At 43.8% G+C, this 23963-nt stretch overlaps 1 protein-coding gene across 6 annotated transcripts in view; it reads right to left on the reverse strand.

Annotated features, from left to right (window-relative positions):
* Positions 1-11588: 11588 nt before the first annotated feature.
* The window catches only part of FGFR3 (fibroblast growth factor receptor 3), a 74683-nt gene continuing 62308 nt past the window's right edge, over positions 11589-23963 (reverse strand). For 2 of the 6 annotated variants that reach the window (XM_024199050.2, XM_024199048.2), the window contains exons 9-18: positions 23715-23896; positions 22574-22719; positions 22350-22471; positions 20797-20907; positions 19447-19637; positions 18009-18131; positions 16755-16825; positions 14783-14920; positions 12644-12749; positions 11589-12328 (exon numbers count right to left, since the gene is read on the reverse strand). In XM_024199050.2, coding sequence (XP_024054818.1) covers positions 12164-12328; positions 12644-12749; positions 14783-14920; positions 16755-16825; positions 18009-18131; positions 19447-19637; positions 20797-20907; positions 22350-22471; positions 22574-22719; positions 23715-23896 — 1355 coding nt within the window. In that variant the 3' untranslated portion in view covers positions 11589-12163. Of the gene's footprint in view, positions 12329-12643; positions 12750-14782; positions 14921-16754; positions 16826-18008; positions 18132-19446; positions 19638-20796; positions 20908-22349; positions 22472-22573; positions 22723-23708; positions 23897-23963 lie in introns of all 6 variants that reach the window. The other 4 variants (XM_024199049.2, XM_024199046.2, XM_024199047.2 and 1 more) reach the window with 2 other exon arrangements.

The following is a 23963-nucleotide window of genomic DNA, read 5'->3' on the forward strand; positions in this document are numbered from 1 at the left end:
GATGAAAACCCGCCCCCTTGGTTCACTCTACTTCCCTGTAAGCCAACCACCCTCCCCTCTCCATTTTGATCTCTGCTTGCAGAGGCAGTAAAGTCATTGTTATTTCAAATTCATGCATTCTTTATTAATTCGTCATACAAATGGGGGGATAACTGCCAAGGTAGCCCGGGAGGGGTGGGGGAGGAGGGAAGCATAGGGGTGGGGTAGTTGTAGGGGAACCCCCTAGCATGGCATGCAGCTCATCATAGAAGCGACATGTCTGGGGCTCTGACCCGGAGTGGCTGTTTGCCTCTCTGATTCTTTGGTAGGCTTCACGCAGCACTGCTGCAGGTCCCTGTTATAACCTCTGTCCTTCATGCCCTTGGAGATTTTTTCAAATATTCCGGCATTTTGTCTTTTTGGAACGGAGTTTGGATAGCACGGATTCATCTCCCCATACAGCGATCAGATGCAGTACCTCCCATTGGGTCCATGCTGGAGCTCTTTTGCGATTCTGGGACTCCATGGTCACCTGTGCTGATCAGCTCGCTACTCTGGCCAAACAGGAAATGAAATTCAAAAGTTCGCGGGGCTTTTCCTGTCTACCTGGCCAGTGCATCTGAGTTGAGAGTGCTGTCCAGAGCGGTCACAATGGAGCACTCTGGGATAGCTCCCGGAGGCCAATACCGTCGAATTGCGTCCACACTACCCCAAATTCGACCCGGCAAGGTCGATTTAAGCGCTAATCCCCTCGTCGGGGAGGAGTACAGAAATTGATTTTAAGAGCCCTTTAAGTTGACAAAAATGGCTTCGTCGTGTGGACGGGTGCAGGGTTAAATCGATCTAACGCTGCTAAATTCGACCTAAACTCGTAGTGTAGACCAGGGCTTAGTGATTTCCAGCTCTGAGGCTGGGCAGAGACACTGTCCCAACGCAAGTGATTGTCAGCTCTTTAGAGAACTTAAAATAACAAGTCTTCTCATGGAGCCTATTTAGTTCTATCTTTGAAGACTGGGGAGGAACAGGTTAAATCAGACCAGGGACTCTTAGGGAGCATCCACAGCTCCTGGCTGAGATACTTCTCCCCACCCCTCTCACTCTCACAGCCCCTGGCTTAATGAGTCCCTTTCAACTGAGCAATCGGGGCAAGCTCAGCACAGTTCTGCTCCCCTTTAGTCATACAATAAAGATCACAACATTTCACTACCCCTGCATTCAGTACTAAAATGATTTGTAACCCAACACCAGCCAAAGTTGATCACTTGGAGTTACACAGCTCCTGTCTGCTAGATACCTATGCAGAGTTCATGTAAATAGTTTGCTCCTGAAGTCTCTCCCCCTCCCCAACTAGCTGTCAGGGGAGAGTTCATTCAGACCCTGCTTACATCTGTTCATAGAGGGGATGATATGATGAGACTACATAAAATGGTACGTCTATGATCTGTGACTGCTAGCAGCAAATATCTCCAATGGCCAGTGATGGGACACTAGATGGGGAGGGATCTGAGGTACTACGGAGAATTCTTTCCCAGGTGTCCAGCTGGTGGGTCTTGCCCACATGCTCAGAGTCTAAGTGATCACCATATTTGGGATCGGGAAGGAATTTTCCACTGGGTCAGATTGGTAGACTCTGGGAGTTTTCCACCTTCCTCTGCAGCATGGGGCATAGATCACTTGCAGGTTTGGGATTCTCTGTAACTTGACATTTTAAAATCATGATTTCAGGACTTCAGTAACTCAGCCAGAGGTTAGGGGTCTATTACAGGAGTGGATGGGTGAGGTTCTGTGGCCTGCAATGGGCAGGTCAGACTAGATCAGTGGCTCTCAACCCTTACAAACTACTGTACCCCTTTCAGGAGTCTGATTTGTCTCATAAAAACAACAAGGAGTCCGGTGGCACCTTAAAGACTAACAGATTTATTTGGGCATAAGCTTTTGTGAGTAAAAACCTCACTTCTTCGGATGCATAGAGTGAAAGACAGAAGAAGTGAGGTTTTTACTCACGAAAGCTTATGCCCAAATAAATCTGTTAGTCTTTAAGGTGCCACCGGACTCCTTGTTGTTTTTGTAGATACAGACTAACACGGCTACCCCCTGATACTTGATTTGTCTCATGAACCCCAAGTTTTACCTCACTTAAAAACTATGTGCTTACAAAATTAGACATAAAAATACAAAAGTGTCACAGCACACTGTTACTGAAAAAAATTGCTTACTCATTTTTACCATATAATTATAAAATAAATTAACTGGAATATAAATATTATACTTAAATTTCAGTGTATTGTATAAACAAGTCATTGTCTGTATGAAATTTTAGTTTGTACTGACTTTGGTATGCAGCCTGTGGTAAAACTAGCAAATATCTAGATGAGTTGATGTGCCCCCTGGAAGACCTCCGAGTCCCCCAGGGCTACGTGTACCTCTGGTTGAGAACCACTGGACTAGATGATTATGATGGTCCCCTCTTACCTTAAGGTCTATGAGGCAATGAAGAAAGAAGGGAAGAGTCTTTCCCTGAAAAAGGTGTTGACTATTTCAGTCATGAGTCTCTTTCACAAGCCAGAAGGGGCATGGGTTGGATTCACAGGTCTTGGGTCGAGACTTCTTTAGGGTGTCAACAACTTACATAAGAATGGTCATACTGGGTCAAACCAAAGGTCCATCTAGCCCAGTATCCTGTCTTCTGACAGTGGCCAATGCCAGGTGCTTCAGAGGAAATGAACAGAACTGGTAATCATCAAGTGATTCATTCCATCACCCATTCCCAGCTTCTGGCAAACAGAGGCTAGGGACACCATCCCTGCCCATCCTGACTAATAGCCATTGATGGACCTATCCTCCACAAATTTATCTAGTTCTTTTTTGAATCCTGTTATAGGCGTGGCCTTCATAACATCCTCTGGCAAAGAGTTCCACAGGTTGACTGTGCTTTGTGTGAAGAAATACTTCCTTTTGTTGGTTTTAAACCTGCTGCCTATTAATACATGTAATATTTTTGTGATTTCTATGTGTGCCTCTGTTTCGCTCTGTACTTTGCATTGCTACCCAATGGGTGCAAAAGGGTTAAAAAGCTGCTCTTAAGGTTCAGCAGGAGGCACGTGGTATTGTCAAGTAGTTGGTGGAATGAATGGGCTGGAAAAGGATCGGCTGAAACCCAGGCATATCAATGGAGGATCCACCAAGACAATTTGAGACACAAACAACTGACAAGTATCCATGGGCATCTCCAGCAGGTGGAAGATGTTATCTCAGCAGTGATTGATTGGGGAGGGGAGTGGCTGGTGGAAGAGACTCAGCTGCTCTCTCCTGGAACTAAGGAAAAAGGGACATGGACAGGGATAGCCGTGATGTCTTCGATGACAGCATGGCTCACGGGAGCCCTGGCCTGGAGCTGGCCAAGCTGAACTGTCTTAATTTTTGCCTCTCTTAGATTAGCAAAGGACTTTCAGAATCTGTATGCCAGGTGACTAATAAATTGTGACCTTGTTTTGGAAAGGCTGCCTGGAGTCACTGAGATCATTGTGTCCTGAAGGGGTATAGTACAAACACACACTGGAGTATATCTTGCCTGGTTCTTCTTCGAGTGATGGTCCCTATTGTATGCCATCAAGGGTTATGAGTATGTGCCATGAGCCCAGAGCCAGAGCTTTTTGAAAGTGGTATCGCTTGCCAGTCCGTGCATGTGCCCCTATATTGGTTTCACCCGAGGAGATAAAGGGCGGGGCGGACCAACTTCGTCTCCAGTTCCTTTTCACCACCTCATGGTCCAAATCGTTATTGTGCATTCTGATGCCAGTTTTGTTATCTGCTCTGTCTTAGGCCTGGTCTACACTACGGGTCTAAGTCGACCTAAGTTACGCAACTCCAGCTATGTGAATAATGTAATTGGAGTCGACGTAACTTAGGTCGACTTATTGCGGCATCTACACCGTGCTGGGTCGACAGGAGACACTTTCCCATCGACTTACCTTACACTTCTCGTTCCAGTGAAGTACTGAGTCCACGGGAGAATGATCTGTGATCGATTTAGCGGGCCTTCACTAGACCCGCTAAATCAATCCCCAATGGACTGATCGTATGTTTATTGGGGCAGAGAGTGACACTTACTCTAGCTGACGTGCCACATATATCGTATGTCATGGCATTTCCTAAACTATGATGATTATTGACCTTTTTATTGCCAGGGAAACTGAGTCAAAGTAATGGTCACAGCAAGTGTCAGTGGGCGAATGCACTACAGTGGTGATAATGCACAGCAAAGAATGCGCTCTAAGAATATTTCTTGGTGACTCCCTGCTGCCAACAAACTCTCCCCAGTACTGCTTTGCCTTACGGGGAACTTTATTCCCAGCATTTCTTTTGGGAGCTGGCACTGCTGGAACCCTAAAAGAGCATTTTTTTACAGCTGGCTGCAGCTTTCTGTCTTCCCACTGATTAAACCCTGGCGTGGTGCTTCCTGTTTTCCCTTTGGTAGTGTTGTGGCACTAGCACCTTCTCATGTGGCACCAGCGCTGAGTTCAAAAGGTCTTGTCTCCTTCTCCTATGCTCATGCTAGCACCACACCGCACTCTTCTACTTACAGGAGTTACGTACTAAGCAAGGCCAGCCTAGACCACTATGCCCACATGTGAGGGTACAGTCTGAGAAGTGGACTTCACTTCTGCCACACTTCACCTAGCACTGGGCAGGGAAATGTTAGCGGGACAAGGAGGGTGAGGTAATATCTTTTATTGGCCCAACTTCTGTTTAGTGAGAGAGGAGAGCTTCTGAGCTACACAGAGGTCTTCTTCAAGTGTGGGAAAGGTACTCCGCGTGTCACAGCTACATACAAGATCGACCAGCTCGTTTAGTATAAGTATTCTACGGGCCCATTCAAGGTGATGTGCCCCATTAACAGCCCTGTAGCCATACGGCAGAAAGCAGGGGTCAGTGGGTTACAGGATTGTTGTAAGAAACCATAAATCCAGTGCTGACCATAATTTTTGAATGTCTAGGAAAGTTTTCAATTTAATCTCCCAGGCTTTTGAAATTGTGCAGGTTTCCTTTGGGGGAGGAGAACCGATAGGTCAGATCCAGTGATCGCTTTGTGAAAAGTGTTCACCCACAGGTGACAGGGTGTTTTTTGTCTTATCATTTTCCTGTGTGAGTTCATTCAAGAGTGTAGTGAGGGTCTGGTTTTCCCTACATAGCTATTGGGGCATTTAGAACCAAAATGCCAACATTTTTCAGTATACTAGTTGCCTTTACCACTGCAGGCCTGCAGCCTCCACTTCTCTTTATCAAATCTACCTTAACTTTTCATGTAGCAGCAAATCTTAAAAGATTATAAGGTTCTTTGAAAGCAGTAGCTGTCTCAAGGCCTCATTAGCATAGTTATCATCATACAAAATGTATGTTCTGTTCTGAAAATATGCCAGGGGGAGTGGGATCGAAAGATGGAAGGTGAATAGTATTTAGGTTGAAAATCACTAGTATTAGTATAAGAGGAGGGTCCCAGTTTCAGAGAGCTCAGGGGTACATCAGCTATATAAGTAATCATGGCCAATGCGTGATGGCAATGTTCCTTGATTGTTTTACTTTCAAAATGCTTATGTTCTTCAGACAAAGAGAAATATTGCTCCTCGACTAAGAATTGGCAATATTGTAGGGCAATTTAAAGTAAAATATTAAAACAAAACCCAACTCCACAAAGTTACTGCTGCTGCTAATGAATGGTAAGTAAAGGAAGAATGACATCATGAAACCCAAGAGGGCAAGCACCTATCCCACCATTTCCCTACTCAGGTTGGAGGTCTGGCCAGAGGGCTGACTCTCCATGAGTTTTTCCCATACTTTCTGTCAGTGGCTACAGGAATTTTTATGTCAGTAAAGGTAGGCTTACTGCCAGTCCTCTTGCAGAAGGGGTATTTATTTTACAGACAGTAGTTACCCAAGGAATGCTCACTACCAGACCAACTTTTGTAGATAGTTGGGTTACATACACTTTTAAACATTCCTTTTTGCTTCATTTTGGTGGAGGGAGGGGAGAAATCAAGGGAACTTATTTCTGCTGGTGTTAGGTTGACAGCCTGCACATAGCAGTCATCTCCCAAACACAGGCAGCAGCAGAATCTTCCATAGCTAAGTAATATGTTAACCCTGACCTGAGGGGAGCATCTTGGACAGACTATTTTACACTTCATGCAACAGCGTCTTGGCTACACCACAGTAAGTGTATAGGCGTATAGACAAACCACTGGTGTAGAAAACAATGTAAGCGAGAAGAGGATCAGGAACCACATCGGTTTCGTCTCAGCCTCCCTGCAATGGCTGTTCAATAATGAGTGCCAGTTGTCATCATGCAGCACTGGTGTAGCCATGTTGCTCCTATGTTATCAGAGAGACAAGATGCATGAGGTGATATCTTTTATTGAACCAACTTCTGTTGGTGAGAGCGACAAACTTTGGAGCTTACACAGAGCTCTTCCTCTGGTCTGGGCTTGTCTACACTGGCAATTTACAGCACTGCAACTTTCTCTCTTGGGTGTGAAACCCCCCCCCCCCCCCGAGTTCTGCAAATTTCAGCGCTGTAACGTGCCAGTGTAGATAATGCACCAGCGCTGGGAGCTATTCCCCTTGTGCACTGCGACCACACAAGCCATGTGGCAGCACTTTAACGGTGCCAGTGAAGACGTGCCCCAACTCAGAGTATCACTGCTAAATAAAAGATTTGAACAGATTCTTTAGTGTGTAAGTAGTTAACACATATTTCAAGGGACCATTCAAGGGGAAGTGGCCTGTTAACACCCCCTCCAGTCAGAGGAAAGTGGAGGGAGCAATGGTTGTGATCATGGTTTTGTGATATAGACAGCTGTCCTCTTGGAGATGGATTCAGAACCCCCTCCCCCATTTCAAACTGGCCACCAGGCAGCCGCAGCTGGTAATAGCTTCTAGTCACTAGTAACCTGGGTAGGATTCAAAGTGGCAGCAATCACTTGGGCAATGACATAACATGCCGGAGAGCTCGTGCCATCTCCATGCTGGCAGATGTTCAAGGCAAAATTTGACAGAGAAAGAAACCAGGATTTTGCAGAAATCTGCAAAGATTCAGGGATGGACTTCAAGATGATATCAGGGATTCTTTTCAATCCTAACATCTAAGGCTAAAGATGCAGCCTAGAATAGCAGACGTTAGCACAACGTGTCCTGACAAATATCTGAAATGTTTCAGGACACCCAGTTAGCGACTCAAGGCTAATTAACACACAAGGCTACACATTCATCAAGCATGTATAGTCTTGGTACCCTTTAGGCAAAGGTAGAAACACCTGTAGGTTGAGCTCTTTGCTACAGCTCCGATAAGCAGAGAAAAGGAAGCCCTGACAGTCTTCATGTTCAGCTGAAGACATTTACTAATTCACTCACCACAGACAGTATGCTCAGCAAATGACGGGTTCAAAACAAAAAGCTTTGATCATATGCGACTGCAGCTATGCCTGAGAATACACAGTCCTACTGGAGAGGAAGCAGGGATATAAAAATTAAGGGTCAATTCTAATACCCTTAGTTGTAGTGCCTAACTCGTCCCACTGGAGTCAGCTGGGACACTGTCAGTTAAGGCTTTGTTTACACTACCACTTGTGTTGGTCAAGGGGTGTGAAAAAACACCCCCTGACCAACATAAGTTTCACTGACAAAAGTGTCGGGGTGGACAGCTCTATAGTGTCTCCCACCGACACAGCTATTGCTGCTTGTTGGGGGTGGTTTAATTATGCCGGCGGGAGAGAGCTCTCTCCCATCAGCATAGAGTGGCGACACAGTACAGCTGTGCTGCTGTAAGGTCTGTAACGTAGACATAGCCCACGGCACTACTCCATGTAATCAAAATCTGCCCCCAAAGCATGAAAAATAAGCCACTCTGCTATCCAGTTTGTGTTCAATACACGTCACAGAATGCCAAAAGTGTTCTCTAAAATGCAATGGAAAATCTAAAAACCAAGAAATCACATTTCCTTTTTACCCCTTGTGTTTGCAGCTAATGTCTGTAATGTTCATCACCAGTTCTGCAGAGACTTACGGATGGGATGAACTTGACACGGCGTGGCCTTGTGTTGGCTGGGCTTTCCCCCTCCCCGCAGCATTTCCATTGACTGGCTAAAGTGCTAAAATTACAGCTGCCTGGTCTACGCTAGGAATGTAACATATGTTAAAAATACACCTTTTCCCTAGTGTACACGTGGCCTGTAAATGAAGTTAAATATGGACGCAAGTCTTTGGAGGACTAGCGCGCCGTAGGTCTGGTTAGTTGCACAGCTGAAACCTAGGTGTTCTACAGCTGTGATATTACAGTTAAAGTCCAGCCCATGCTTCTGATATGTAGGTCGGCTGCTTTAAATCTCACCAGGGGCAACTTAATGCAAAAACCTAACCCACACCTCAACACAAAGCAAAACATTGGGCCCGCTCTGGCTCCCAGCCCTCGCTGTAGCAGGGCCTGATCCTGCAAGGTATTGAGGCCTTGATCTTTAAAGGCACCCTAACTCCCATTGAAATCAGTGGCAATTAGGCATCTAATACCTTTGAAGACCTAGGTCTGATTGCCCTCACCTCTCACTCAATGGGACCTGAGGCCACTCAGGACCTTGCATGAATACTTGAGTTTTTTCATGAAACTTAATACTAAACACACCAACCCTGCAGTCCACATTAAAGCCAACTGCCATTACAATCAATGCAATTTTTGCCTGGGTAAGGAAAACAGGATTGGGGCCATGACAACTCCAAATATTCTCCACTGACCAGACTGATATTTTTACTCACAGTGAAGAGTATCTTACACCACTGTAGCCTCACTGACCCAGTGGAGTAGATATTACTCATCTAGGGGAAATCCTGGCCCTACTGACGTTAATGGCAAAACTCTTGTTGACTTCAGTAAAGCTAGGATTTCACCAACCGAGTAAGGCTTTATCTCCACCCAAAAGATGAACTGCCGTCCCACACGCCCTCCCCCATTGTGGATGAAGTTACATGGCTATAAAGGTGCTTATACCAGTAAAGGAAGGGGAATAAACGTTTTAGTAGTATAGGGTACCTGTATGTAGACCAGGGCTTGTAGTGGAATAACTGATATTGGTAAAAATTGCTCCCCTAACCACAACAGTTGTATCTGCACAAAATCTGGGTGTAGACTGGGCCTATAAATAAATATCACAATGCAGCACCATACAATATCTCTTTACCATGACAATCACTAAAGACATACTTGAAAACAGAGGATTTATTGTTGAACAGGCCCATTAAAACTGGAAAAACAAATTCAACAACTCATTTATTTGTATTTTGGGGTAAAAACGTTTTTTTTCATGTTAAAAGCAGAATAGGTTTATTTAGTGTTCATTTCACACTTTTGACAGTTGCAGCTGTCAGGAAAAGAAATACAGTATTAAAATAAACTGAATAAAGTTGCTCACCAACAAAAAAAAATTTCACACTATGCAAATCTGTGGATTGTAACATCAACAGTATAAAATGTAACAAAATCGGAATTTTAATTTTTTTTTAAAAAGCTTTAAAAGATAACAGTCCAGGCTATAAAACTATATAAGCATTGTATAAGAAATGTTAAAGTCAACAAGTCTACAGATACATCTTGTAAAAACCTCAATAAATTATATATATATTTATAATATCTAATAACATTTGAAATCATGCACAAATTTGTACATTTTTAATGGGAAACCTAATGCTTTAGGTACTTGGAATGTACAATTAGCAGACATTTGTAAGAAAATACCAAAATTTCTTTTTAATTTAAAAAAAAAAATCTATAGAAATCTACTTTCTCAAGAACTTCCACTGACTTAACCTCAAACTATAAATTATTACTTTTATGAGAAGAGCATTGTATTGCTAAAAAAATAATACTAATGTGAGATGCTGTCAGCCTGTTATTTTGAATCACTGATATTTTGTATGCATAGGAGAAAAAAATAAATCAAACAACCATGTAATTATGATATTTGCCTCTTTGTGTTAGTAAAAGAATTAAAATCTTCTCATAAAAATACCTCCCCATGCCTTTCTGGTCCATACTAAAGTTCCCCTGTTTATTTAGTGTGCTTTTGAATAGTGATTTGGCACAGAGGCACATAAATAGTATACAAATTTAAGTCCATCAAATTAGGCATTATTGGCATTTTTAGCATGCGTTAGACTTAAAAGCAATATACAATCATTTTACTTCCCCTATAAAGAATGCGGCTCCTCTTACTGTTTTGCCAGTGTGTTATTTCTTAAATCCAAAAATGCAATGATACCGGCAAGGAGAAAAAAAATAAATAATGTGCATCATTCAAAGTCAACATTTAGCTTTGCTGCATACTTGTTTTTAAGATCAACCACAAAGAATACCTTCATTCAAAAATAGAAAAATAAACACCCACACCCCCTTAATGCACAGTGGTTAAACTGATGGAAGAATTCTTGGCTTTAGTTTTTCAAATATGTAAAAATCATCTCTCTGTTATTTGTTTGGATTTAACCACTGATGATGTATTGCAAAATAAACTTACCTTTGCTCACTGCAATCCAGGATAAACTAATTTTTTTTTAAATGAATATATTTATAACATTAAATGTAATTTGTTAGAGGACTGTACATCTATACATTCTCTCAATATTTCCCGTAAACACAAAAGAAAAACTTGATTAATATATTTTTCTCCATATTTAATAAGTTAAAGAACTTAAACGCAGTAAATTTTAAAGTTTACAGTAATGCTATGCTATTTCAACCAATGAACAGATATGTTAATGTCTATAAATAAATTTACAAATATACATGTTAAGATACAATTTTTAAAACAAAACTGTGAAGATATAAAAACAAAATCTTTTGCCCAAATCAGTATATCCTAGATTGCAATGCTCTTATTTCGAGAGATTTCCCTCTCAGTACTGCTTTACGTTGCATTAGTATTATACATTCTTTTATATATATATACAGTATATATTTATAGATATGTACACAATTCTCTGGAATAAACCTTTTTGATATAAGTTAAAGGCTCTTGCCTACAGGTACCCGTAATTTCTCTCTCCAAGTCACTGCGTATGGATGGAGACAACTTGCTAGCTTTAAAGGGGAGAAGTACCGAAACAGCTGCTTCTCTTGGGCTTTAAAGGCAAAAACCAAAAACTCAAATCTCCATCTCTTAGAGCCTGATCCTGCAGCATACTGGCAAAATACTGCATTCACATGAAGCCCCCCTGAAGACAACGGGGCTCTGGATGGACAGTCTACGCATGTGTAAGAAGTTGCAAGATCAGAGACTAATTCTGCTTGTGATTTAATTATTTAGCAATTCCCTGGAGACATGTGGTACCTTTATACCCGCCACTTTGATGCTTTCCTCCCTATGAACCCAAAAATGAACCTTCATGCATTTGCCCTTCCGTTTGGAATGTTCTGACTCTTCTCTATACACCAGTCACCTGCAGCGCTAGTGCAAGAGTGGGTTATGATCTATTACAGTCAAACCGCTGTTTGTCACCAAACCATTAACTCCTTTGAGATTTTGACTATGTCAGAAAAAAGGGGAATTTTTTTTTTGGGGGGGAAAAAATATTTAAGTAGCTGGGTAATGATCAAGCGACTATAAAAAAAAACCCAACCAACAAAAATACAGCTATTTATATAAATATATTAATCCCTGCAGGCAATGTGGCTTTTCAGCTTCACCAAAAAGGTTCATGTACAGATTGCATAAGCAAAAAATTTCTACATTCTTTACACTTCTCCTCCCCAGAAAAAGAAAGTGTTTTTTTTTCCTCTTCTTTGTATTGCAGGCACAGAATGGCAACTCTGGCACTCGATAATACATTACCGGAGGTCCAGAGGTCAGCACCCCTAGATTTAACCTTTTTTTTTTTTAAATATATATATATGTATATATAATAATCATCTTGGCAAGAGATTAGGTCCTTCAGGCCAAACAGTGCTTTTTGACTTCTTATACAGCAAAATGGGAAAAAAAATAACCCCAAACCCCCACAACCCTTCTACGGCTCAACAACAAAAAACTTCTTGAATTACCAAGCAGTTTCATTCAAAGATCCTTCACTACGGTTTGTCCTTGGCCTCCTCCAAGCCTACATTCGTGAGTTTTTTTTCCATGGTCCGTCTGTGTTTTTGGAGTCATCATGTCCTGATGACACCATTGCACTGCTGGTGTTTGGGAAGACATGGCTCATCTGGCAGAAGGTCGTGGGCAAACACGGAATCGTCTCCCGAAGAGCAGGTGCTGTGTGTGTCCTGGCAGGCAGGGGAATACTGCTCGAATGGCACGGAGAGGTCAAGGTACTCCTGCAAGGAGGGCAAGGAGAAAAGTCACATGGTTATGTGGTCAGGGGTGGGGGAGAAGAGATAGCTAATGATGCTGCAATGCTTTTCAGTTACCGCAAGCATTAGTGTTAGATCTGGGAATGCCATAGCTGGGTTTTGAACACCCCTGAAGCATGAGGGTTTTGGGACCTGGGATTTTGGCTTAGCCCATTATAAAGGTAGGGGCCAGGTCTGAATTTCAAACCACCTCCAGAGCTCAAGAGAGATCAGCTGCAGGATTCTGGTTCAGGCCCATCTCTGCTCAGGACTGATCTTTAGCCAGAGAGAAATACTTACATCAGTTGATGTTACAGTAAGGACCCTATCCAGGTCTTCCACTAGCTGCTTAAAGGTTGGCCGTTGCGATGGGACTGCATGCCAGCACTCCCTCATGATCATGTACCTGAGGAGAACAAAGAGCAAGAGGTCTTCCCTGTGATCGGGGGGGGGGGGGGGGAAGAGAAGAGCACGTGTGCAGATATACATGTCCCAGCACAGCCAGGCTTTGGCCCATGCAACTGCTGAGGCAGAGCCAGCCCCCGCTCCTTTGCATTGCCCTAAGCAAAGTGAGATATGCAGCTCCTTCTGTGCCTGAACACACTGCCCAGCCCAGACATGGCCACCAGTCAGTGCATTGCTGCAGGGCATAACACAACCCAGCTGGTATGCCTGCAGCAGAAGTAAAGTAAAGGAAGAGGACCCCCTAGGGAAACCTCTCCAGCACGGTGCCGTGGGAACCCGCAGTGCTGGAGCCCAAGAGGGACAGGTATGGAAACTGGGTGTGGAGAGTGAGGGAAAGCCTAGGTTACAGAGTACCGAGAAAGGCAGCTGGGTCTATCAGCAGCTTTATTACTGTAGCTGTCTATCACACGGTCCTTGGCAAGGGCATCGGGAGCATAGGCCTAAGGCTGCCAATGGCTTGGAGCTCTATGTAGCCCGAGCATTCATGGTCTTGGCAGCAGGACCGGAGGCCCCAAAGGGAAAACGAGGAGGAGGAAATTCACACTTCGATTTCTTTGACATACATGCTCACCCCTTTACAATAATGTGGGCAACCTGCAAATCACAAAGCTGGCCATAAATGATCACATTTGAAGAGGAAGCCATTGGATTATCCAAACAGAAACCCCTAATGTCCTAGTCGGAAATCTGGTTTGCATGGTAAACAATGATAAGGCCTGGCTCTTGCACCCAGCAAAGTGACAGGGCAAGAGGACAATCATCATGCCCTATTGGTCTTGAATGCCCTCTCCCTTGAGCAGTAACCAATGATGTTTACAGGAGAGGGCATCCTCCCACAGCACTTATGAAACAAGAGCACATACCAATTTCATACAGATTGGTCTGCTTTTAAAGCCAACATACAGCAGAGAAAGCTTTGCCTACAGCAGGTTTGTCCACAGTGTGGAGTAGGCAAAGCCAACTGGACCAGGGAAGAGTTAAAAGACAACAGTAGGGAATGGCGAGACAATAGGCTTAAAATGGAGCATTGCTAGCAGGACACTCACTGAATAGTGATTTGTCCTGCCTCAGTCCCAGCGTACTGACTGGAGTTAGACACAGGCAATTAAATGTTACTTAATTCACATTCGTTTAGGGCGTTACTGAAGCTGAAACAACAAGGAAGGAAACTAAACGTAATGATGCCATTTTCTGAGGCTCAGAACCAGCCTCCTAGCAATGGTCTCAGGGCCAGAGAAAGTGTTTCTCATCTGCACAGTGACCAACCTGCCGGGACTGGACAGAAGAGCTTATCTCCCTATTACTACTTGTCACTGTCATCTGGGTGGGCCAAACCCTCTCCTGACTTACACCTCACTTAACTCTACCAAAAGACAGAATTTGCCCCCCTTTATATATAGGGAACCTGTGTGTTGAACAGAAAGAGGCTCTGAAGAGCAATCTCTCAAAGTTCCTTATTACAGGGGTGCCATGAAATATAAACCCTTGTTTCTGGTATAGTGCCGCAATCAGACAAATACATCAGGCAGGAAAAGCTGTATTCAAAAGGTAAGTCACCACAGGACTATCCTCCCCACCCCCACCCACCCACCCACAACACATACTGCTCAGGGCCCTAAACAATTGCTTAGTCTGCTTATGCCTGAGCTTCACTAGGCAAATCCACAGACCTGAGCTGGGCATGGGTTGACATGAATCGACCAAGCATAACTGCATATTTTGTCTGTCAGGGACATAATGAGTCTAAATGCATCAGGTCTGGTAAGTTTATCTGGAGCCAGCCAGCCAGTCGCACAGCAGGGCCAGCTAAATAGTAGTAAGTGGGGGTCAGACAAAGGAACGGGCAGCGATATTTACACACACACTGGAAAGGGGACTGGAGAAACTGAATTAAGAAGGAAAATGAACTCATGCGTCAGTCAAGGTTTCTAGAAACCAAGCCGTAAGGATACTCCCTCCCATGCTCTCACTTACAGGTCATGAGTGCAGTTTGCTGGCTTGTCCATCCGATGGCCTTCTTTTAAGAGTTTGAAGAGCTCCTCGACTGGAATTCCCGGATATGGAGACCCACCCAAAGTAAAGATCTCCCATAGCAGCACTCCAAAAGACCAGCTGGGAACCAAAGAAAGATGTTTAAAATTCAATGAGGTTTTTCAGTTTGTTTGTTTTTTTGCTTTATTTCGGTGCAGCCATGCATAGCTAACACAGCCATCAATAGCATGACTAATTGCCTAGGCCATTTTTACTAGTTACTTGGAGATCTCTGCTGATCCAACTCAATAGCAAAGAAATCCCAGGCACCATGTCTGAAACTGAAATGAGCATTTAATCAGATAGGTGACAGCCCATTTATTACCCCTGGCGCTTTGTTAGGTCTTCCACCAGCTCCACTGAATGGAACAAATCAAATTATTCATGCACAGCTTCACTGAATCGCAGGCTAGGAACCACAGGCCACTGTGCAAGCTGATATCAAAACTTGCTTGTTACAACCCTTGTTTCGCTGGCCGGACTGGAAGAAACACCCCCTACAAAAATCAGCAGAGGTCTAATGTTACATGCCCTAGCACTGCAGCTGCGCTACATTTAAAAGTCCTCTTTTTCGAAATATCTTTTGCCTCCTTAATTTTCTTTTTTAAAATAGAGACGATCTGTCTCTCAATCTCTCTCTCTCTCTAATTTAGGTAAGCTGACGTGTCCACCTACGTGCTGAAACTCTGATTTCAGATCACCGAAGCTACAGCATGTGAAATTTACAGAAAGAGAGAATACAAATTTGTCTGAAGCTCAGCAGAGAAACAGCTGTATTTGGCAGTCCCACAGATTCTCTGCTAAACTGGCACAAGGAGCCCACTATTAAAAAATAAAATAGCCATTATGCTTCGCTGGGCGATTTCAGCTTTCATAGACATTAAAGTGGATAGTTCTGAGTTCAGCCGTGACCCGAAATAGTTTAACAGCCTGTTCTGCTCTTCATTCCAGTTATGCCCTTGTTTTACAGCGTGCAGCCACTGAAGCTAGCTAGGTTAAAGTAAACATGGTTTTGTACAATAAATTGATTGACCCCAAAATAGCAAAATTAATCAGATAATGTATTTAATGAATTATTGTCTGACCAGCTCCAGTAACTCTGAACAAGTCAGGTAGGGCCTGAACCTCCTACTGTAGCTAAGGGTATGTCTACACTACGGGATTAATCCGAATTTAGATAATTCGAATTTGGGAAACAGGTTGTATAAATTCGATTGTGCGCGGCCACACTAAGCACATTAATTCGGTTTTTAACCACATTAATTCGGTGGTGTGCGGCCACACTACCCCATTAATTTTAACCACATTAATTCGGTGGTGTGCGGCCACACTAACCCTAATTCGAATTAACAAAATCGATTTTGGCGCTACTCCGCTCGTTGAGGTGGAGTACAGAAATCGATTTAAAGCGCCCTTTAATTCGAACTAAATGGCTCTGTTGTGTGGACGGGTGAAGGGTTAATTCGAATTAACGCTGCTAAATCCGAATTAATCCCGTAGTGTAGACCAGGCCTAAGTGATCGTCCACATCGAAGTCAATGGTAATTCTGCTTGAGCAAAGACTGCAAGATCAAGCCTTTCTGCGATTCAGTCTGTTCATCTACAAACTGAGTATGAAAGACTTGCTTATGTTTATATAGGTACTAGGAGGCTTAGCTCAAGAGCTTGTAGATCTTTGGATGAAAGCTGCTATCTGAGGGTAGAGCAATGTCACACGTACAGAACTGTATTTCAGAGTCAATTACAAAGCTTATTGTCGAGCGGAGAGCTTTGTTTTTTGCGATCAGTCTTCACCAGCACTGGGCCCAGAGTTCAGAGTCCCATTTGTGCTTAGCAGGGCATTTGTCTTTATGATCCTCTGGTATTTTGTTTTGCTTTTATTTTAATTTTTTTTTTTAATGTGGGTAATGCTTACACATCGCTCTGGTGAGTGTAGACCCGGTCAAACAATGCCTCTGGAGCCATCCATTTCACAGGCAGCCGACCCTATAATTAGGAAGACAAAGGGAATGTTCCATCAGCATATTCACTCAGCCACAACGGCACCATCTGAATCTTCTATTTTAATCCAGTTTGAAACATTTTCATTAGCAACCACATCTGCTTCCCTGATCACTGTGCAGGCAGTAGTGGCCACATGTAAACAGATTATAACATTTGATCCCCAGTCTTCACTGACTATCTGTGTTATAAACACCCTCCCTCTTGCATGCTGCATTTCACTGCCAAGGCAGGTTTCATGTATCGAGGCATCTAAATCTCTGCATGAAAAACAGCATCCATCGTGTACAAAGGCAGCTGTGGGGCTGTTCCTTTTCAAAATAGAGTGGGACCGACACACACGGGCCTTGCTGGCTTGAAGAGACTATTGCACTCAATGCAAAAATGCTGCTTAGTCTGAATATAGAGGGAAATGCACAGAGTGAATTCACCCAATGGGGGTGTTTTTGTCATTTCAACAGGACTCTCTCTCTCACCCTGCCAGGGGGCCAAAGGGGGAATGCAATGTGTGACACAGGCCTGAAACGAGGGTCATATGAAAATGATTCCCAAGGAAACTTAAAATGCTGCAGGATTCATTCCTGTAGTGTAAATAACTCCTTCTAGAGCCTCAGCCTTAGGATTCTTTGTACCTGATGCAAATACTTTTCAGCTATAAGAGCGAGGGATGTATGTGAAATGCAGGTAACTCTAGTACTAGAACGAGTTATGTCCCTTGAAGTGAGGGGTACTGGAAAGCTCTGAATATGAGCCGTGCAGGGTCAATATAACCACAGCTGCAGTGAATAGGACCAACTAAGGTGGCTTGTTTTCTCCTTCAGCATAAAGTGAGTTTCACTTTGTCAAAGCTCACGATTCACAGATGCCACCTTGATGTCACAGATCCCATCATTACTAGAAATAACTGGGTAAGAAAATGCCCTGAAGGCACCAATCCTGCAACTGACAGTGCACGGATGGACGGCTGTGTCTAGGCAGCACTACTGATCTCAACAGGACTCCTGGTGGGTGCAGGGGCCCTGCCCGTCTGCTCCCAATTGCTGGATCAGGGCCAAACTGTTTTTCTCAATGCAGTAATTTGTTTAAAAAGAAGGTGTGGACCAAGGGCATGTGCTGCTGACTCCTCCACCACTGGGACCTCCCAGGCACTTGGCAGCTCCATACTCACATTGGTTGTTTTCTTGTAATAGTCGATGTTGTGAACATCTCTGGCTAGGCCAAAATCAGCTATTTTCATCACATTGTCTTCAGTGACTAACACGTTCCTGGCTGCCAAGTCTCGATGAATGCACTGCGAAAGGTGAGCACAGAGATAAATTTGGGCTCGTTAAGCTGCTTATGATTCGCGGTTTATGAAGTGCCATTTCATTTACTCAAAAGCCAATAAAGCTGCACCATTTAATTCTTCGCCCTTTAGGTCATCGCTGCCACATGCAGTCTCAGACAAACTGCTTCTTAGCAACATCTCACATACACGCTCGCCTCCAGTGGCAAGACAGCAGTGCTTCTTCATCTGCTCTCTCAGGGCGGGACACTTGGACTGGAGAGGGCCCCTTCTCCTCCACGGGAGATCGGCCAGATCCCAGGGCTGTACACCAAGCTGCCACCACCAGGGAAGAGAATGTGGGCTAATGGTTTCCTTACAGTAAGGCCATGGGAATCAAGACATTAAGATTTGATTCCCTGCTCTACGACTGACTCACTGTGTATAATCTAATGTCCCAGTTTCCCCATCTGTAAAATGGGCCTGATTGTCCAATTGTTTACATCAGTGTAAATCAGGAGTAACTCTGAAGCAAGTGTGAGAATAGTGTCGGGTCCAATGTTTGTAAAACGCTTTCGGAGCCCATGGATAGCTCTATGTAAGTGTCAGATCTTGTTTTGAATGGGCCAAATCCTTCGCTGGGCTAACTCCAAGGAAGTCTACGTTCACCTGGTAACTTAGCAGAGATACTGCTCTTCTAACAAACGAATGTTTGTCATAGACTGGGTCTCTGTCTCGGCCTTGATGCTCTGCACTTTCAGCATTACTGAAAAGGGGCCACAGAGGTTCCTGATTCTATTGTCTGAGATGAGATTATCTCTCAAAGTGACTTTCAATTTTGCTGTCATGCTGACATCACCAAGATGCAGCGTGCAGCTCAGCATGGCTCTAAATCTGACCGTGGCCGCCCTCGGATAGTGGCTGAGATTGACTGAGGATCGGACATCTGAAAGTCAATTACCTCTGCATTTAGATGCTTCTGTTGTGTGACCTTTGTATTTGCTCACTGAAAACACACAACTGAGATCTGCCTTTCATACGGACTCTGCAGTGTCCATGTATTGCCACACTGTTCACACACTTACTAGTGAATTGTTGATTACAGCAAAGGAGCACCCAGCTAAGTTGCTCATAAATGGATGTCATCATACTCAAATGGACTTCCAGTTCTCTTTGCAAGTAGCAATGCATTTCTTACTGAAAAAGATAACTCCTGTACTTGTAGGCTCTTAAAGGCAGAACCCAGTCATTTATTTGCCTGCAATGCACTTTGCACATCTGTGGCCCGACACATATGTTTATGTATGTGATAAATAATAACAAACTAAGTCTCTCAACTCACTTTCTGAGATGCCAAATATTCCATGCCACGGGCCACCTGGTAGGCGCACGAGACTAAATCTTTAAATGTTAACTGCTCTTCTGGCAGCTTGCAGGTGTCGAATGAATAGTCCATGCCGGGCGGCCGACGAGCCCTGAGATATTCCCGCAAGTTCCCTTTTGACGCATATTCTACCAGAACGTAAAGTGGGCCTGCCAACAAAAAACAGTCACAATCTGGCTGTTATATCATAATTACACGGCGCCTTGCAAAATGGAGTGAGCGTCACTAGCCTCATTTTACTGAAAGGGAATGAGGTGGTGAGGTGACGTTACACAAAGTCATATGACAAGTCAGCAGCAAATGTGGCATTAAAGAGGAAGGATGGGCCAGTGGTTAGAACACTAGTCTAGGACACTCAAATTCAAGCCCCTGCTCTGCCACAAAGTTCCTGTGTGACCCTGGGCGAGTCACGTTGTCTGTGTGCCTCAGTTCCCCATCTGTGAACTTCCCTACTGCACAGGGGTGTTCTGGGGATAAATGAATTAAAGACTATGAGGTGCTCAGATACTATAGTATTGAGGGCCACCAAAGTACCTAAGAAAGTTAGATAGGAACAGCACTCAGGTTTCGACTTGCAGTCAGGTTCCCTAGCCAAGCGGCCTCTGACAAACACATCTCTTCAGAGCCGTTCACAAACATTAACTCACCCGCCTAACTGCCCTGTGGGTGAGCATTATCCTTTCTGTTTGATGGCTGGAAAGGCTTAGACATAGAGGGTATTATGTGACTTGCCTAAACCCACAGAGTTGGGACTCAAAGCCAATGCTCTAATCACGAGCCTTGCCCAGCATATTTTGGGCATTCAGTGAGTAAATACTAATAAATGACAGTCAAACCACCAATCTCTCCGTTTCCAGCTCCATTTTCCCCCCCCAAAAGGAGAAGGACAATAAGGAAAAGCATATGAAAAACAAAATAAAAACCAGTATCAATAACAAGTAGAGACTTTCCTAACACCATATATTTGCTCCAATATCTAAAAGCCACCCAACTTCTCACTGAGCAAAGCACAGTTATTTATGTCTGTGCACACAATTAATCTTGTGGCCAATTCAGATGCATGAGGAAAGGGTAAAATCCTCCTGGCCTCTACACAGCCTGAATAAGCGGCTCCTGGAGCACAATATTACATTGGAGGGGGAAAACCCCTATGCTTGCTGGGCCAGGAACCTGCAGTAGAGGTACAGAAAAGCAACTGTGTATACATAAGGCTGCGCTAGTATGATGTGCACCACAGAGCAGAATGGGACTGTTTACCACTGAAATCATGAAGTACGATGGTAGCATATGGCTTTCTCTGAAACATACCATCCTGCGTGCAGGCGCCTAGGAGGTTAATGATATTTTTGTGTTTCCCAATCATCTTCATCATTTCCATTTCGGACACCAGGTCAGAAAGATCCTTGTCAGTAGCGTCATCTGGAGAAGACGGGGGGGGGGGGGGGGGGGAAGAGAAAGAAACTGTTAGGAAGGGAATAGGCATTTCTTGCAGTCTAGAAAGTAAAAGCATAACTAGAGTGCATTAGTACTATACAATAGGTTATACACTCAGTGAATGGTGGCTGGCCATCTGACCATTTAGGAGAGCTGGTCAGGAAATGAAATTTTCATCCTGTGGGAAATGTTAATATTTGCCTTTGTTCCAAATCGGGGTGAAAACTTGAAACATCAAAACTTGTTGCCAAACAAAAAAGTTTCTGAAAAATTTTGATATGGAAATAAAACATTGTGTGTTTTGTTTTGATGTTTAGAAACTGAAAAAAAAACCTGGGTTGTCGATTTGAGTTTTAGGATTTTTGGGGCTTCACCTCCACTCTACCCCACCTTTTTACATACGTACAAACAAACTTCCCCCCATTTTTTCGTACTGGAAAAGAATCGGGGGCAGATAAAAGATGTGATAAAATGGGTGAAAAACAATTTTCATACCTTTTACTGTTTCCAACTTTCTCAAGTTAGAAAAAGAGTTACAAAGTATGGAAAAGTGGGGCAAAAGCCTCCAGAATAAATTGGAAAACCATTTTTTTTTTCAGTTTTCAAAATCAAACCAAAACACAAACCATCAAAATGTTTCAGTTTGGCAATGTTGAAACTTTCCCCCTCAAACCCCACTTTCTCATGGAAAAATTTTTCATTTGAAAAAAAGTTTCAGCTGGTGTTAGTATTAATACTGTGCAGAACCTCAGCACTTCTTGCTTTGGCTTAGCCATGCCACTCGCCTCCAGGTATTTTCCATGGAAGGGAAAGCTAGTCAAGTTACTGCAGATTCTGTGCTTTAGGCAGGGAAAACAGGAGCATTTGGAGGAGCCCAAACAACCTCATTGTTTTGCCTCTTCTTAAACTGAGGAGATGTAATCTCAGGGAGCTTGGCCAGGGTTCAATTTGATATGAAGATCTACTGAAATGCTAATATGACCCTCATCACCCAAGTAGATGAGCACTTTACAATCCTGAATGGATTTCATACTCAACACCCCTGTGAAATAGGGAAGCATTATCCCTATTTTAAAGGCAGGGTGCTCAGATAGAGGGTAGATAAATTGACTTGTCCAATGTCATACAGGAAATTTGTGGCTGGACTAGGAACTGAACCCAGGTCTCCTGTGGCCAAGTCCACTGCTGTATTCACTTAGCCATCCTTAAGATAACACTTATCACTTCCTGTGACCCACCCTAAGTGGAATCTGTGGAAACAAGCATCAGCTATGGAAGCCAAAGGGAGAATTTGGCCTTAGGTTTGCTCTTCTTATGTAGTCATATTTTTAAAATAAAAAAACAAAACCCAAACCAAGATAAATGCCACGGGCAAATGCCTAACACCCCCACCTCCTGCCATTCCTTCACGGTGCTGTTCTCTGTACCTTTTAACATCTTGACAGCTACAGTGATGGCCTTGTTTGGTTTGTCCTTATCGATCCCAATCGCTTCTGCCATCACCACTTGACCAAAACAACCTTCACCCAGAGGTTTCCCCAGAGTCAGGCTGAAGCGACAGACACAAACAAATGAATTAATGTGACCACGCTGACAAGTGGAATGAAGACAAAAGAACGACACGTATATTCAGCTTGTGGGTTTGACTGACCGAGATCTCGTTAATTCCCACTTGGGATCAGCAGGCAGTTCGAGCTCCGAGACATTCGCTAGCATTGGCCCATCGCTGGATGAGAGGCGGGTGATTCTGACCAGCGGGGTATTGGAATTCATGGACGAGTTCGACTCCAATGACACCTGCTTGAATAGAGCAAATAAAATGTTATTGCCAACTGCCTCTGTGTCAGATACACGCAGAGGTGCTTGAAAAGGAGCCAGCCAAGAAAATCAGTTTGAACTAATCTTTGTTTATTGAAGACTTACAATAAATTGTAACCTGAAAATTAAAAAGATCAGTCTCATATTACGGGAGTGTATATATCTCGGCATGCAGAGCCAGATCCTCAGCCAGTGTAAACCAGAGTGGCTTCACTGAAGCCAGTACTCTATTGATTTACACCAGCTACATCAGTTGATACCAGCTAAAGTTCTGGCCCATACACATGGGGTGTGTTTGCGTCCGTGGACTCAGTCCTGTGAAAGCCAATAGGTGGTTTACAGCCAGAGAGGCTGAATGAGCAGGGTTTGCAGTCCTTTTTAATTCCTACGTTTACTGCTCTGCAGTGCCCGTCACTGATGCATGACTGGATGGGATTTTTATTGTACGGAGTGCCATCATTGTCCCTTGCAGAAAGGCCCAATCCTGGACCCACAGACATCAGTGGAAGTTTTGCTAGCGACTTCAGTGGGAACAGGTCCAAGAATACACTTCTTCTCCCACTCCTCCTCTTCAGGCTGGCTAGGGGTGTAGGATGGTAGACTATTCTCTGGGAGGTCCATTTTCCCTGGGGTGTTGTGACGTGTGGCCACAGGGCTGGCTTAAGGGTCTGTTTTACTAGACCTAGGTAAGCACAGGTCTCTGTGGAATTGCTGGCCTCTGACAAACAATTGTAAACTAAAAAGAGAGTTAACTGCCACACACGACATTTTCACTGAAAAATCTAAAGTAAATGAATAAGTGAAACAAACTGAGACACAGGGCCCGACCTTTATTCAGGCGAAGGCCCCGCTGACATTAATGGCATTTTTGCCTGAGTAAAAAACACAGGGTCAGGTTCCGAACATAGAAAGGAAATGTAAAGGTAGGCTGGGGCTATAGGGGAGATAGGAATCTTGTATCTACTTTCTGTTACCTGTCTCTTGAGAGGAAATTTGGAGACTTTCTGTACAGTGGGGGTGTTCATGGCTTTTTTGTTGGGCATTTTCATCCTACAGATAATCACGACGACAACCACTAGGATGAAGAGAACAAAGCCAGTCCCATAGCTGAGGATGCCAGCATAAACGGAGCCAGAATCATCCACCTCCACTAGCTCTGTAGAGTAACAAGAGACAGAAGTGAGGAGCGAGGACAGGCAACGGCAGCCAACACATACACATGC

The sequence above is a fragment of the Terrapene carolina genome, unplaced genomic scaffold (assembly GCF_002925995.2).
Source record: "Terrapene carolina triunguis isolate 2854851 unplaced genomic scaffold, T_m_triunguis-2.0 Scaffold66, whole genome shotgun sequence".
Classification (NCBI taxonomy): Eukaryota; Metazoa; Chordata; order Testudines; family Emydidae; genus Terrapene; species Terrapene triunguis.